Source organism: Impatiens glandulifera, chromosome 1 (genome assembly GCF_907164915.1).
Source record: "Impatiens glandulifera chromosome 1, dImpGla2.1, whole genome shotgun sequence".
In the NCBI taxonomy this organism is placed as follows: domain Eukaryota; kingdom Viridiplantae; phylum Streptophyta; class Magnoliopsida; order Ericales; family Balsaminaceae; genus Impatiens; species Impatiens glandulifera.
In genome coordinates this window covers 107,700,673-107,717,756 of record NC_061862.1, presented here as the reverse complement: position 1 = coordinate 107,717,756, position 17,084 = coordinate 107,700,673, and the positions used below count along the sequence as shown (strand labels likewise).

The following is a 17,084-nucleotide window of genomic DNA, read 5'->3' as shown; positions in this document are numbered from 1 at the left end:
TTCTTCTGTTAATTGACATTTACAGATGAACACAAGGCATGGTAGTAGTTAATAAGGGGTCGTTATGTCGAGTTCAATTTGGTAATTCTTTTACTCTTTAAAAACACTATTTTGCTTTATTGTTGCTGAGTTGCTTAATTGGAATGGAGGCTTGATTGTTTTAAGGTTTATGATCTAGGGTACATAAGCAATCAGAATTTCAACCAACTAGATTTTACATGTTTCTCATAACAAAAAAGAAAAACGATATTGGTGTAGTCATAACTTTTTGGTGAGTTCAAGACTGAACAATAATATTTTTCGTTTCATCATCTCTGCAATGTACATCGTTTTCAGTTTCTATTTTCTTTGTGATATATCAATCAATTGCTTATATCTCTTTCTTAGATTGATTATCCAGTTAGATTTTTTGTTGTTTCTAAGTTGATAGATTGATGTGACTTTATTAGAATTTTAGTCATATTACCATTATTATCAATTTTGCTTGAGGTAAGATGAATGCTCTTATGTTTGAAGAAATGTTGCTTAGTAATTATGCATTTGTTTCATGCTTAATGTTTGAACAACTCTTCTGTGAGTCATGGTCATGGTGATTTGAACTATTGGTCTTAATATTCTTCTGTTAATTGACATTTACAGATGAACACAAGGCATGGTAGTAGTTAATAAGGGGTCGTTATGTCGAGTTCAATTTGGTAATTCTTTTACTCTTTAAAAACACTATTTTGCTTTATTGTTGCTGAGTTGCTTAATTGGAATGGAGGCTTGATTGTTTTAAGGTTTATGATCTAGGGTACATAAGCAATCAGAATTTCAACCAACTAGATTTTACATGTTTCTCATAACAAAAAAGAAAAATGATATTGGTGTAGTCATAACTTTTTGGTGAGTTCAAGATTGAACAAGAATCTTTTTCGTTTCATCATCTCTGCAATGTACATCATTTTCAGTTTCTATTTTCTTTGTGATTTATCAATCAAATGCTTCTATCTCTTTCTTAGATTGATTATCCAGTTAGATTTTGTGTTGTTTCTAAGTTGATAGATTGATGCTGACTTTATTAGAACTTTAGTCATATTACCATTATTATCAATTTTGCTTGAGCTAAGATGAATGCTCTTCTGTTTGAAGAAATGTTGCTTAGTAATTATGTATTTGTTTCTTGCTTAATGTTTGAACAAATCTTCTGTGAGATATGGTCATGGTGATTTGAACTATTGGTCTTACTATTCTTCTGTTAATTGACATTTACAGATGAACACAAGACATGGTAGTAGTTAATAAGGCGATCATTATGTCGAGTTCAATTTGGTAATTCTTTTACTCTTTAAAAAATACTATTTTGCTTTATTGTTGCTGATGTTGCTTATTTAGAATGGAGGCTGGATTGTTTTAAGGTTTATGATCTAGGGTACATAAGCAATCAGGATTTCAACCAACTAGATTTTACATGTTTCTTATAACAAAAAAAGAAAAACGATATTGGTGTAGTCATAACTTTTTGGTGAGTTCAAGATGAACAAGAATCTTTTTTGTTTCATCATCTCTGCAATGTACATCGTTTTCAGTTTCTATTTTCTTTGTGATTTATCAATCAATTGCTTTTATCTCTTTCTTAGATTGATTATCCAGTTAGATTTTGTGTTGTTTCTAAGTTGACAGATTGATGCTGACTTTATTAGAACTTTAGTCATATTACCATTATTATCAATTTTGCTTGAGCTAAGATGAATGCTCTTCTGTTTGAAGAAATGTTGCTTAGTAATTATGCATTTGTTTCTTGCTTAATGTTTGAACAACTCTTCTGTGAGTTATGGTCATGGTGATTTGAACTATTGGTCTTACTATTCTTCTGTTAATTGACATTTACAGATGAACACAAGGCATGGTAGTAGTTAATAAGGGGTCGTTATGTCGTGTTCAATTTGGTAATTCTTTTACTCTTTCAAAAACACTATTTTGCTTTATTGTTGCTGATGTTGCTTATTTAGAATGGAGGCTGGATTGTTTTAAGGTTTATGATCTAGGGTACATAAGCAATCAGGATTTCAACCAACTAGATTTTACATGTTTCTTATAACAAAAAAAGAAAAACGATATTGGTGTAGTCATAACTTTTTGGTGAGTTCAAGACTGAACAAGAATCTTTTTTGTTTCATCATCTCTGCAATGTACATCGTTTTCAGTTTCTATTTTCTTTGTGATTTATCAATCAATTGCTTTTATCTCTTTCTTAGATTGATTATCCAGTTAGATTTTGTGTTGTTTCTAAGTTGACAGATTGATGCTGACTTTATTAGAACTTTAGTCATATTACCATTATTATCAATTTTGCTTGAGCTAAGATGAATGCTCTTCTGTTTGAAGAAATATTGCTTAGTAATTATGCATTTGTTTCTTGCTTAATGTTTGAACAACTCTTCTGTGAGTTATGGTCATGGTGATTTGAACTATTGGTCTTACTATTCTTCTGTTAATTGACATTTACAGATGAACACAAGGCATGGTAGTAGTTAATAAGGGGTCGTTATGTCGTGTTCAATTTGGTAATTCTTTTACTCTTTCAAAAACACTATTTTGCTTTATTGTTGCTGATGTTGCTTATTTGGAATGGAGGCTTGATTGTTTTAAGGTTTATGATCTAGGGTACATAAGCAATCAGGATTTCAACCAACTAGATTTTACATATTTCTCATAACAAAAAAGAAAAACGATATTGGTGTAGTCATAACTTTTTGGTGAGTTCAAGACTTAACAAGAATCTTTTTCGTTTCATCATCTCTGCAATGTACATCGTTTTCAGTTTCTATTTTTTTTGTGATTTATAAATCAATTGCTTCTATCTCTTTCTTAGATTGATTATCCAGTTAGATTTTGTGTTGTTTCTAAGTTGATAGATTGATGCTGACTTTATTAGAACTTTAGTCATATTACCATTATTATCAATTTTGCTTGAGCTAAGATGAATGCTCTTCTGTTTGAAGAAATGTTGCTTAGTAATTATGCATTTGTTTCTTGCTTAATGTTTGAACAACTCTTATGTGAGTTATGGTCATGGTGATTTGAACTATTGGTCTTACTATTCTTCTGTTAATTGACATTTACAGATGAACACAAGACATGGTAGTAGTTAATAAGGGGTCGTTATGTCGAGTTCAATTTGGTAATTCTTTTACTCTTTAAAAAACACTATTTTGCTTTATTGTTGCTGATGTTGCTTATTTGGAATGGAGGCTTGATTGTTTTAAGGTTTATGATCTAGGGTACATAAGCAATCAGGATTTCAACCAACTAGATTTTACATGTTTCTCATAACAAAAAAGAAAAACGATGTTGGTGTAGTCATAACTTTTTGGTGAGTTCAAGACTGAACAAGAATCTTTTTCGTTTCATCATCTCTGCAATGTACATTGTTTTCAGTTTCTATTTTCTATGTGATTTATAAATCAATTGCTTCTATCTCTTTCTTAGATTGATTATCCAGTTAGATTTTGTGTTGTTTCTAAGTTGATAGATTGATGCTGACTTTATTAGAACTTTAGTGATATTACCATTATTATCAATTTTGCTTGAGCTAAGATGAATGCTCTTCTGTTTGAAGAAATGTTGCTTAGTAATTATGCATTTGTTTCTTGCTTAATGTTTGAACAACTCTTTTGTGAGTTATGGTCATGGTGATTTGAACTATTGGTCTTACTATTCTTCTGTTAATTGACATTTACAGATGAACACAAGGCATGGTAGTAGTTAATAAGGGGTCGTTATGTCGAGTTCAATTTGGTAATTCTTTTACTCTTTAAAAAACACTATTTTTCTTTATTCTTGCTGATGTTGATTATTTGGAATGGAGGCTTGATTGTTTTAAGGTTTATGATCTAGGGTACATAAGACATCAGGATTTCAACCAACTAGATTTTACATGTTTCTCATAACAAAAAAGAAAAATGATAATTGTGTAGTCATAACTTTTTGGTGAGTTCAAGACTGAACAAAAATCTTTTTCGTTTCATCATCTCTGCAATGTACATCGTTTTCAGTTTCTATTTTCTTTGTGATTTATCGATCAATTGATTCTATCTCTTTCTTAGATTGATTATCCAGTTAGATTTTGTGTTGTTTCTAAGTTGATTGATTGATGCTGACTTTATTAGAACTTTAGTCATATTACCATTATTATCAATTTTGCTTGAGCTAAGATGAATGCTCTTCTGTTTGAAGAAATGTTACTTAGTAATTATGCATTTGTTTCTTGCTTAATGTTTGAACAACTCTTCTGTGAGTTATGGTCATGGTGATTTGAACTATTGGTCTTACTATTCTTCTGTTAATTGACATTTACAGATGAACCCAAGGCATGGTAGTAGTTAATAAGGGGTCGTTATGTCGAGTTCAATTTGGTAATTCTTTTACTCTTTAAAAAACACTATTTTGTTTTATTGTTGCTGATGTTGCTTATTTGGAATGGAGGCTTGATTGTTTTAAGGTTTATGATCTAGGGTACATAAGCAATCAGGATTTCAACCAACTAGATTTTACATGTTTCTCATAACAAAAAAGAAAAACGATATTGGTGTAGTCATAACTTTTTGGTGAGTTCAAGACTGAACAAGAATCTTTTTCGTTTCATCATCTCTGCAATGTACATCGTTTTCAGTTTCTATTTTCTTTTTGATTTATCAATCAATTGCTTCTATCTCTTTCTTAGATTGATTATCTAGTTAGATTTTGTGTTGTTTCTAAGTTGATAGATTGATGCTGACTTTAATACAACTTTAGTCATATTACCATTATTATCAATTTTGCTTGAGCTAAGATGAATGCTCTTCTGTTTGAAGAAATGTTACTTAGTAATTATGCATTTGTTTCTTGCTTAATGTTTGAACAACTCTTCTGTGAGTTATGGTCATGGTGATTTGAACTATTGGTCTTACTATTCTTCTGTTAATTGACATTTACAGATGAACACAAGGCATGGTAGTAGTTAATAAGGGGTCGTTATGTTGAGTTCAATTTGGTAATTCTTTTACTCTTTAAAAAACACTATTTTGCTTTATTGTTGCTGATGTTGCTTATTTGGAATGAAGGCTTGATTGTTTTAAAGTTTATGATCTGGGTACATAAGCAATCAGGATTTCAACCAACTAGATCTTACATGTTTCTCATAACATAAAAGAAAAACGATATTGGTGTAGTCATAACTTTTTGGTGAGTTCAAGACTGAACAAGTATCTTTTTCGTTTCATCATCTCTGCAATGTACATCGTTTTCAGTTTCTATTTTCTTTTGTATTTATCAATCAATTGCTTCTATCTCTTTCTTAGATTGATTATCCAGTTAGATTTTGTGTTGTTTCTAATTTGATAGATTGATGCTGACTTTAATACAACTTTAGTCATATTACCATTATTATCAATTTTGCTTGAGCTAAGATGAATGCTCTTCTGTTTGAAGAAATGTTACTTAGTAATTATGCATTTGTTTCTTGCTTAATGTTTGAACAACTCTTCTGTGAGTTATGGTCATGGTGATTTGAACTATTGGTCTTACTATTCTTCTGTTAATTGACATTTACAGATGAACCCAAGGCATGGTAGTAGTTAATAAGGGGTCGTTATGTCGAGTTCAATTTGGTAATTCTTTTACTCTTTAAAAAACACTATTTTGTTTTATTGTTGCTGATGTTGCTTATTTGGAATGGAGGCTTGATTGTTTTAAGGTTTATGATCTAGGGTACATAAGCAATCAGGATTTCAACCAACTAGATTTTACATGTTTCTCATAACAAAACAGAAAAACGATATTGGTGTAGTCATAACTTTTTGGTGAGTTCAAGACTAAACAAGAATCTTTTTCGTTTCATCATCTCTGCAATGTACATCGTTTTCAGTTTCTATTTTCTTTTTGATTTATCAATCAATTGCTTCTATCTCTTTCTTAGATTGATTATCCAGTTAGATTTTGTGTTGTTTCTAAGTTGATTGATTGATGCTGACTTTATTAGAACTTTAGTCATATTACCATTATTATCAATTTTGCTTGAGCTAAGATGAATACTCTTCTGTTTAAAGAAATGTTGCTTAGTAATTATGCATTTGTTTCTTGCTTAATGTTTGAACAACTGTTCTGTGAGTTATGGTCATGGTGATTTGAACTATTGGTCTTACTATTCTTCTGTTAATTGACATTTACAGATAAACTCAAGGCATGGTAGTAGTTAATAAGGGGTCGTTATGTCGAGTTCAATTTGGTAATTCTTTTACTCTTTAAAAAACACTATTTTGCTTTATTGTTGCTGATGTTGTTTAATTGGAATGGAGGCTTGATTGTTTTAAGGTTTATGATCTAGGGTACATAAGCAATCAGGATTTCAACCAACTAGATTTTACATGTTTCTCATAACAAAAAAGAAAAACGATATTGGTGTAGTCATAACTTTTTGGTGAGTTCAAGACTGAACAAGAATCTTTTTCGTTTCATCATCTCTGCAATGTACATCGTTTTCAGTTTCTATTTTCTTTGTGATTTATCAATCAATTGCTTCTATCTCTTTCTTAGATTGATTATCCAGTTAGATTTTGTGTTGTTTCTAAGTTGATAGATTGATGCTGACTTTATTAGAACTTTAGTCATATTACCATTATTATCAATTTTGCTTGAGCTAAGATGAATGCTCTTCTGTTTGAAGAAATGTTGCTTAGTAATTATGTATTTGTTTCTTGCTTAATGTTTGAACAAATCTTCTGTGAGATATGGTCATGGTGATTTGAACTATTGGTCTTACTATTCTTCTGTTAATTGACATTTACAGATGAACACAAGGCATGGTAGTAGTTAATAAGGCGATCATTATGTCGAGTTCAATTTGGTAATTCTTTTACTCTTTAAAAAACACTATTTTGCTTTATTGTTGCTGAGATTGCTTATTTGGAATGGAGGTTTGATTGTTTTAAGGTTTATGATCTAGGGTACATAAGCAATCAGGATTTCAACCAACTAGATTTTACATGTTTCTCATAACAAACAAGAAAAACGATATTGGTGTAGTCTAGAATAGAAGGATTGTAATAACATATTAGAAGATAATTTGTTTTTGTTTATGAATATTATTTAATGAATTTAACTGATTCAGGAACAATATGTAATTTTAGCTATAAAACTCAATGTTGATTGACAAGTAATAATATCTTAGCTTTAAGATGGCAAATCAAGGTGCGAATAAGAGAAAAGAGGAGAACACTCAGCACATGAAGAATCTTCTTTATTTCATCATCCTCTATAATGTACGGTGTTTTCAATTTCTATTTTCTTTGTGATTTATCAATCAATTGCTTCTATCCCTTTCTCAAATTGATTATCAAGTTGGATTTTGTGTTGTTTCTAAGTTGATAGATTAATGTTAACTTTATTAGAATTATAGTCATATTACCATTACTATCAATTTTTCTTGAGCTAACTTGAATGCTCTTCTGTTTCAGTTTGAGGGAATGTTGCTAGGTGAACTGAAATCATTGAATTTTTAGCAGTAAGTAAGTATGCCTTTGTTGCTTGCTTAAATGTTTGAACAGCTCTTCTGTGAGTTATGTTCATGGTGATTTGAACTATTGGTCTTATTGTTCTTCTTGTTAATTGACATTTACAAATGAACATAAGGCATGGTAGCAATTAATAAGGGCTCGTTATATCGAGTTCAATTTGGTAGTTTTTTTACTTTAAAAAACACTATTTTGCTTTATTGTTGCTGTTGTTGTTTATTTGAAATGGGAGTTTGATTGTTTTAAGTTTTATGATCTAGGTACAAAGTTTGGGCTGAAGGTAGGAAGTAAGATTGAGCAAGATGGAGTATAATCATTAAGTTTCTATTGTTTTGCAAGACCCTTGTTTTATAATTTCTTTTACTAGCAGATACTGGAATGATCATTGTAGGATCCTAGACATTAATATTTATTATCCTATTTGGTTTTCTGTTTTTAATTTATAATCTAGCATTTTCACCGAGAGCATAGCTTTAGCTCTCGGACATTATTAATTATTTTCGGCGAGAGCCTCTTACTTTCGGTGATAATTTATTTTTGAGAGCTACAAATTCTCTCGCAGATATTCTTTTTTCTTTCACTGACAGCTGTATCACCGAGACGCTGCGAGAGCATTTATTGCCCTCGGTGAACACTATCATCGAAGGCATTATCTCTTTCTTCTAGGGTTTTTACTCTCCTTAAAAATCAATTTTTTACTAGTAATTTGATTATTCTTTTAACCAAATTCAGATATAAACCAGTAGGTGATTACATATATTGACTCACCAAACCAACTACGAACATGATATGGTATTGTCACAGTGAGGTATTTCAAGCTTCTAATCATCTACTTGTAGCTAGTAACATCCACTTTAACTTCATCTTGATTCTTTTCAACCTTGGCCCCAAAAATAATGGGATTTCTAATAGAATTGCAATAAATAATTCCAAATCTTCCTAGAGTTTCTCTTGCATAATTCTATTGATTAATAGATATACCATCATCACTTTTAACTATCTCAACACCAATAAAGAACTTCATTCTTCCAAAATCTATCATTTCAAACTCTTTATTCATAGATTCCTTAAAATTCTAATCAACTCTTCATCATTCTTAATATTATCAAATCGTCAACATAGAGACTTACAATCACCAATCTTTCTTCTAATTCATTTTTAATAAACATGGTACGCTCCAAGACACACCTCTTAAAGCCTTTGAGTAAAGTAGCCATCTATTCGATTATACCATTCCCTTGGTGCTCGTTTAAGGTCATACAATGATTTTCATAAGCTTGTACACTTTATGTTCTTCACTTATTTTGTAAGTCCTACTAGTTGATCAACAAAAACCTTTTCAATTAATTTTCAGTAAATAAAAGTGCTCTTCACATCCATCTGATACATGTTCCATCCTTGTTGGGTTGACTTTGCAATTAATAGTCTCATAGTGTCCCATCTTTCCACATGTGCGGAAACTTCATTATAATCAATTATATGTTTTTGGGAGTATCTTTTGACCACTAGCCTTGGTTTGTATTTATTAATCTCACTGAGATCATTTAGCTTGGTTTTAAAAACCCATTTAACACCAATGCATTTAGCATTCTTTGGTAGCTCCATAAGTTCCCATGTATTATTCATTTCTATTGATTCAATTTCTTTATTCATAGTTATACGCCACTTCAAGATTTTGTTAGCTTCTTCAAAGGTTAAAGGGTCCAACTCTATGTACATGACTACATCATCTTCATCCGACAAAATATCAGCCTCACTGACATTGTCTTGAAGCCATGTGGAAGCCCTTCTGTTTTCTCTTCTATTTATTTCAGATGAATCTTCATTAGAGCTTGACTTGACTCTTGACTAGAGCTACAAGGATTGTTAATAAAATAACATCATCAAGTATAATTTCATTTCCAATTTGAATAACTTCTTCCACTTCCTCATTTTCCGAGTCATATTCAGGCACATAATCATTCTATTCATGTTCTACTCCATCTTTATATTCATCTTCATCCCACTTCTATAATTTTTTACTCAAAACTATATCTTGACTGACTATCACCCTTTTTTGACTTAGGATCATATAGTCAATAAACCTTTGATTATTTGTTAAAACCAATCAAGACACATATCAGACTATTATCATCCAACTTAACCATTTTTTGATCTTATATGTATACCTAGGCTACACAACTAAATACCCTAAAGTACCTGACATATGATATATTATTATTATTCCAATCTCCTTCAAGGGTTTTATTCTCAAGAATTGTAGTGTAGCTTCTATTTAACACATGCACACACCAAATGACAACTTCTGGCCAGAAACCTTTTGGCACCCTTCTTTTCTGAGTTCAAAATTGTTTGATTTATTCTCTCAACAATTCCATTTTGTTGGAGAGTGTAAGAAATTATCAATTGGGGATTTTGATACCTCTCATTTCAAAAAAAATGTAGAATTCATTTGAGGTGAACTCACCACCTCTATCCTTACGAAGACTTGACACCACCTCACCACTTTTTCTTTCAAATAGAACTAGAAATACATTAAATTTATCTAGAGCCTCTGAATTTTCCACTAAAAAATATAGCCAAACTTTTTTACAAAAATCGTCAATAATTGTAAGAATATATCTTTTGTCATTGTTTGAGGTTGCTGCTATTAGTCCACAAATATTAGAGTAAACAAGTTCCAATATTTTGGATGTAATCCAAGTATTCTTCCTCGATATATTGTTTATGGATTGTTTTCCTACACAGAAATGAAAACACTTCTTCTCTGGAATCTTCACAATAGGAAGACCATCAACCATACCTTTAGTTTGCATGATTTGGAGGTTTTTATAGCTGGTGTGTCAAAATCTACCATAAATGGGTAATTTATTCAGTCACAGTTTGATGACATTCTTCTCCAAAAATTGTCTTGGCTATAAGCTTGAAGATTCTGATTTTGGCCATTTTGTGACAAAAAACAAACCATTTTTGGGATTGTACAGTCTACATTCCCCATTTTCAACCATTATAGTTATTCATTCACTTGGAATTGTTCCAAACAAATTAGGTTAAACTGTAGTTCATGAATTAAATACACATTAGAAATGGTTTTTTTACATCTTCCCATAGTGAACCTTGTATTTCCTTTCCCAACTACAACCAAACTTACTCCATTTCCCAACTTAACAGTGTGTTTATAGTTTTGATCAAGTTGAGTGAACAAAGCTTTATTGCCACTCATATGGTTTGAGCATCTATTGTTAATTATCTATTCCATATTCCCTTTAGTGTTTTCTGATTCAATAAGTGTCATTAACAATATTTCTTCTTCCTCTACATAGTTTTTCATGTCTCAACTTGGACATTCAAAAGGAAAGTGCCCAAATTTGTGACATTTATAGCATTCAACAGTGCCTTTATCCAAGATTCCGCATCTGCCTCGATCTCTTCCACTTGACCCCATATGACTTCTTCCTCTATCATATTTAGTCTCTTCAACCCTCAAAGTGTGATCTTCTTCCACATTCATTTTCTTGAATTTGTGTCCATGCACAACCAATGAGCTCTACATCTTATCAATACTCATTGTATTTGTGTCTGGAGACTCCTCAATCGATATTACCACTTATGTGAACCTTTCGGTAAGAGTTCTCAAAAAAAATCAACAACCTTGCCATCACCCTAACAAAGAATTCTTTAATCGACTTAATTTTCTTCATTTCTAGATGCTCAAAGTCCCTTCGCAGGGTATTCAACATCAATTTCTTGACCTTTCTATATCCCCTTTCTTTGTCTTCAAGGATTCTCAAATAATTCTAGAAGTCTTTATATCCAAAATCTGCTCTTTGATTTTCCAAGAAATTGCTAAGAACAAGATATGTTTTACCCTATAATCCTTCATTATTAGTTCGTCTAGTTCTGTCTGGTTGACCATTGTCCTTTCTTTCGGCTCCTCGAACCCTCAATCGATTAGACCCTATAATCCCTTCGCGTTCAACAAATTCTCCATCAGCTCATTCCTATGGTCGTAGAGTTGCTCGTCGAATGTGGGTAACCTCGTTAAACTTGACCCGCCCTTTTTGTTTCCTGTTTCTCAAGATCACGACTTGTTTCTCAACATAGACACAAGTTTGTATGATCTCTTCTTCAATCAAACCGCAACTCGAAATTCTTCTTCTCTCTCGATGATGAAAAATAGGATCTGATACCAAATGATCTAAAAGACTACCTTGAACCAAAAAACTCACCAATATTATTATTTTTTCTCTTTAATAAGCACATAACATTATCAAATTATCCTACAAATTAGTAAAATATTAAGCTACTAAACCATTACTTGAAAAATAAACTAATTTACTTTGAAAAACCCTAGAATTAAACAATTAACTGAAAAGAAGACTATGTCTTTAACTTTTCTAAACTAATTATTAACTAAATATGCAAATAATAAATCAACCATACTATCAACCTGAAGTATTAAAATAATACTTATAAAAATATAAGAAAAGAGACTACAAGCTTCCATTGGGCATAGAATAAAGGAAGCTTCCAAAATAAATATGAGCATATGAATTAGGAATAAATAAAATTAATATTTAATTGCAAAATATGAATATATACTGATATGGAATATTTGGAATTAAGATAGTCAAACCAAATATAATAACCTATGGCTTGGATTTGTTGGATGGGTATATTTGATTAGGGTTTACCTGGTTTTTCAAAAGTTTTAAGTTTTAACCATTAAAACCCTCATATTGGTTTATCTTTGTCTATCTTATGGGTTCTTATAACTTTGTTATGTTGGATGAGTATATTTCATTAGGGTTTACAGTAGTCTTCATGAGTATTTGTTTTTTTTTTTTAATTCTAATAATTGAAACCCTTGCATTGCTAATCTTGGTCTATTAAGTTTTTTTTATTATTCCACTATTTTATTTAATTTTTTAATTACTATTTAATTCAAATTATTTAAGGATTTCAACGGTTCATATTATAAAAAAAGGTAACACTATCGGCGCGTTACTTGCACGCATAAATAAAACGCGTGACATTATTACTGTTCTATCTTATAATTAGATAAGATTGAATTAAAATGGAAAATAATCTATCAAAATCTCAAACATATTACTAGAATTCACACATATAATATAATTTACTACCATTCAAACAGAAAAATGTTTTTTTTTTCTTAAAAAAAATGTACAGCTTTGTAGAAAGAAAAAATATATTACACTCCTACATAAAAACAAGTTTCTTATAACATCACACTATTACATTTATAACTAACTGTTTAATTTGAATCATGTTTAAACACCTTTAGTGTATTTCATGGATGCACTGTTAAAATACATCTGTATTTATATTATATTATAATATTGAGCAATTCTTTTAATTAAATAATTATGTAAGAAAGTTACTTTCATTAATAGAGTAATTAATTTAATTGTCAAATCATGATTATAAATAGAGGTGTTCTAGTCCCAGTATAAGCACATTCTTTCATTGTTCTTCTCTTGTTCTCTCTCTAAAATAAGTGAGAAACTTATTCAAGATGAGCCCTTTAAAATGTAATTACAATTCATAATTCAGTATGTTGTCTATGATTTTTTAATTCATTTATGTACTTATATCTGAATCTCTGCATTTTCCAGTTCTAGTTCTAACTGCGGAGCAAAAGGCAGATATGATTCAAGATCTTAAGGTGATTGTTCCTTCCTTTCTTGATAATTTTCTATTATTTTCAGGTTTCAGCTGTTTATAAATGTATTGTTAATTCTTTTCTTTACATGTAGATGGCACCTTAATATATATATATTTATTTATTTTATATAACAGGACAAAGGATTCATTGATAAGGACTATAAGAATGTCTTTTCGGATTTGCCTGTAGTTGTAAGGAAGCGTGTTAGAGCTTTGAGAAGTATTCAAGTATGTAGCATTTGTTTTACTATGCGTGTTTGTGCGTGCATATTTTTTGTTTAGTGTCCTCGTTAAATAAATCTTTAATTTTTGAGTAAAAGAATAATCATCGAACAAATATACGCTTATAATTTTTTGCAGGATAAGCATGACAAATTGGCGGATAAATATTTTGAGGAGAGAGCAACACTTGAAGCAAAATATCAAGAGTTGTTTAAACCGCTTTACGATGAAGTAATATTTATAAATTTCTCTTTCACATTTGATTGGATTCAATTTTTTTCTTAACTGCTAACATTTAGAACATTTGTAGCGTTATGATATTGTGAATGGAATAGTTGAAATCGAAAAGGTTAGAGAAATGTATCTCAAAGAAAGTGGAGAGACTTCAAAAGGTATATATATATATGCTTGATTATAGTAGTTAATAAATTTGAGATGATTATAAAAGTTATTTATGTTACAAACATATATGTTATTCATGTCTTGTAATTTCTCGACTTCTTAAAATTATTTTTATGTGCATCAATTTAAATTTCAGTGATAGGAGTTCCCAACTTTTGGGTCAACGCCATGAAAGCAAATGAAATCATGTCCAAAATGGTATGCCAGTGAACTATTTTTATATGATATCTAAATTTAGAGATCTTTCAATCAATATTAATGTTGTCCCTTTTTAAAAACCATAACAGATTATGGAGCAAGATGAAGAAATTTTGAAATATTTGAAGGACATAAGATGGTCTAGGGTTGATGATCTCACAACTTTTAAACTTGATTTCTTCTTTAATAAAAACCCCTATTTAAAGAATAATGTGCTAAGCAAGACATACATGTTGGATGAAGACGAACATTATCACAACATGGCAATTGGGTAACTTGAGAAACTCTCAAATTATCATATTATTATTTGTAATTTAAGATTGAAAAAGGTTTTATTTAATTAATTACTTATTATTTCTTTATTGGGGATTGTTAATGTCATAGGACTGAGATTGAATGGTACGCAGAAAAAGATGTGACAAGATCTGAAAGCTTCTTTAAGTTCTTCAGTCCTCGGATATTTGTAGAAGATGAAATTCTTGACGAGAAGACAGTTAGTAACACTATCTTCTATATAATTACTCTTTTTCAGTGAGTTTTTAGAGTTTTTCATCAAATGTGTTGTTCATTATAGGCTGAAGAATCACTAATTGTGTCCAAACATGATTTTGAAATCGGGTAAACTCAACTTCTAGCTATTAATATAACTTTATAGTTTTGTGTGCACACATTCTGAATATGCACTTGTTGTATGTAGATTAATAATTAGAGACAAAATCATCCCTAATACAGTGGGGTGGTTCACGGAGGAAGCTAAAACAGGGGATTTTGAGGACACTGACGATTATGATTCAGATGATGAATCTTGTATGTATATGGACTGGGATGATGATGAAGATGAAGTTGATGTTCAAGATGAAGTTGATGTTGATCTTGATCTTGATCTTGATCTTGATGTTGATGTTGATGGTGACGGCGATGATGATGATGAAAATGTTATCTGAACTAGTCTCTTTTTTTCATTTTTTTGTGCAATGTTGTGAAATATTGCAGGTAGTATTTTTGTATTTTTGGAACAGAACAATTTTATTGAGAGATTTTGGCAAGTTATAAACCATAATTTATCACACCAATTTAAAAGAAGCAAATCTTAACTTTATATTTATTTATTTATTATTATTATTATTATTTTATTTTTTATTTTTTATTTTTATTTTGTTTTCAAAAACCCACCTTAGTTTTTGACATATTTAGTGAGAAGGAAATATTTTGATCAATTAGTCAAGATCCTATTCACTTTTTAACTATTATAGGATAGGATCGGCTTTATCAATAGAGACGGGGGTCTGGCGATTGATGAAACGGTTTAAAAGAAATCTTGTTAGGGATTTGATTCACTTTCTATTCTACGCAAACCCTTGTAAACACTTGAAACAGAATCAAGTGCGGAAATGTTTACTTAGGTTTGAAGCTTAAGCTCAAAGAATGAGAAGATGACATAAATGAACAACACAGTAGTTTGTTTATGGATGTTCGGAGCAAACTCTCCTACGTCACCCTTCTTCCAACCACCGGAAGAATTCACTATAATATGTTTTGAATCAAATACAGTTTGCACGAATAGCTCACTGTTGAACAGAACAGACTCTGTTCAATTTACAATATGATGAATATCACTCAGCTAAAACGATGCTTTGATTCTAACTCTCTCTTGATTAACACACAGTACAATCAGGAAAGCAGCTAATAGTTTGAATGTTCAAGAGCTTGATTTCACAGTAATTCCATAGTAATGCAAAGCTAGACAGGATGGTTCTTCCGTTCTCCTTAAGAATCATTAAATATGAACAGGTACCAACGGTCGAATCTTCATACTGATACGTGGAACTCTTCTATTGGAACGCCTCCATAGTACACAGTAGACTCTGAATACAAGGATCGTGGCCGTACACAACAGGTAGTGCGCCGAATATTCTTCAGAGATTTACCTGCAAAACAAAGTAATGGGAAATATATTCGCTTACGTGTCATTGGTTGATTGGTTGCGTCTAGTTGTCGTACTGATCTTCACTAGAAAGTGGAGCATGAGTAGCATACATCTATAGCACGTGGGTAGAAGGGTGCTAGCTTCAAGCAATTGCTTAACCAAGGCATTAGACGTATTTCAATTAGACGACCTCGTCTAATGAAATCAAACGTCCCTGTCTAATAAAAGAATCCATTAGACCACCTGGTCTAATGGGATTAAACTTACGTCTAATTACAATCATTTCAGACTAATCTGAAGGAGTTAGACTGCACGTCTAACTTTCACCAGTTAGACTGCACGTTTAACTTTCTCTTTCCATTAGACTGCACGTCTAACTCCACGAGTTAGACTGCACGTCTAATTACGGTTCTACTTCAGACTAGTATGAAGGAGTTAGACTGCACGTCTAACTTTCACAAGTTAGACTACACATCTAACTTTTATAATTCATTAGACTGTATGTCTAACTCCACTAGTTAAACTGCACGTCTAATTACGAGTCTATTAGATTGCACATCTAACTCCACGAGTTAGACTGCCCGTCTAACTCCACGAGTTAAACTGCACGTCTAATTACGAGTCTATTAGACTGCACGTCTAATTACGAGTCTATTAGACTGCACGTCTAACTCCACGAGTTAGACTACACGTCTAATTACAAGTCTATTAGATTGCACGTCTAATTACGAGTCTATTAGACTGCACGTCTAATTACGAGTCTATTAGACTGCACGTCTAACTCCACGAGTTAGACTGCATGTCTAATTACGAGTCCATTAGACTACACGTCTAACTCCACGAGTTAGACTACACGTCTAATTACGAGTCTATTAGATTGCATGTCTAACACCACTTAGTTAGACTATACGTCTAACTTCACTAGTTAGACTGCACGTCTAACACCATGCATCTAATACCAAATCGGTCTAATGAACCTCATTAGAACTAAGTCTAATGAAATCTGATTTCGATACACCTGCATCAAATATAATTAGACGCATATATAATCCATTCATCATTTTATCATTAAAATTCCAATAGTCAAACTATTTGAACACTTAGTCAAAATAATTTGA

General features: G+C 31.2%; 1 protein-coding gene across 1 annotated transcript; it reads left to right on the top strand.

Annotated features, from left to right (window-relative positions):
* The first annotated feature begins 13,068 nt into the window (after positions 1–13,068).
* On the top strand, positions 13,069–15,109 carry LOC124939744 (nucleosome assembly protein 1;1-like). Its single transcript, XM_047480186.1, has 10 exons — positions 13,069–13,084; positions 13,169–13,218; positions 13,353–13,445; positions 13,578–13,670; positions 13,750–13,831; positions 13,978–14,039; positions 14,129–14,310; positions 14,424–14,532; positions 14,614–14,657; positions 14,737–15,109. Exons 1-10 carry the CDS (start codon positions 13,069–13,071, stop codon positions 14,981–14,983), a joined length of 978 nt encoding a protein of 325 aa, XP_047336142.1. The 3' UTR covers positions 14,984–15,109.
* The last annotated feature ends 1,975 nt before the right edge of the window (positions 15,110–17,084 follow it).

Coding starts and splice junctions, on each gene's coding strand:
- LOC124939744 (XM_047480186.1), top strand. Junction 14,040..14,128: donor ATGAAATCATGTCCAAAATG/GTATGCCAGTGA, acceptor AAACCATAACAG/ATTATGGAGCAAGATGAAGA. Junction 14,533..14,613: donor AAATTCTTGACGAGAAGACA/GTTAGTAACACT, acceptor TGTTCATTATAG/GCTGAAGAATCACTAATTGT.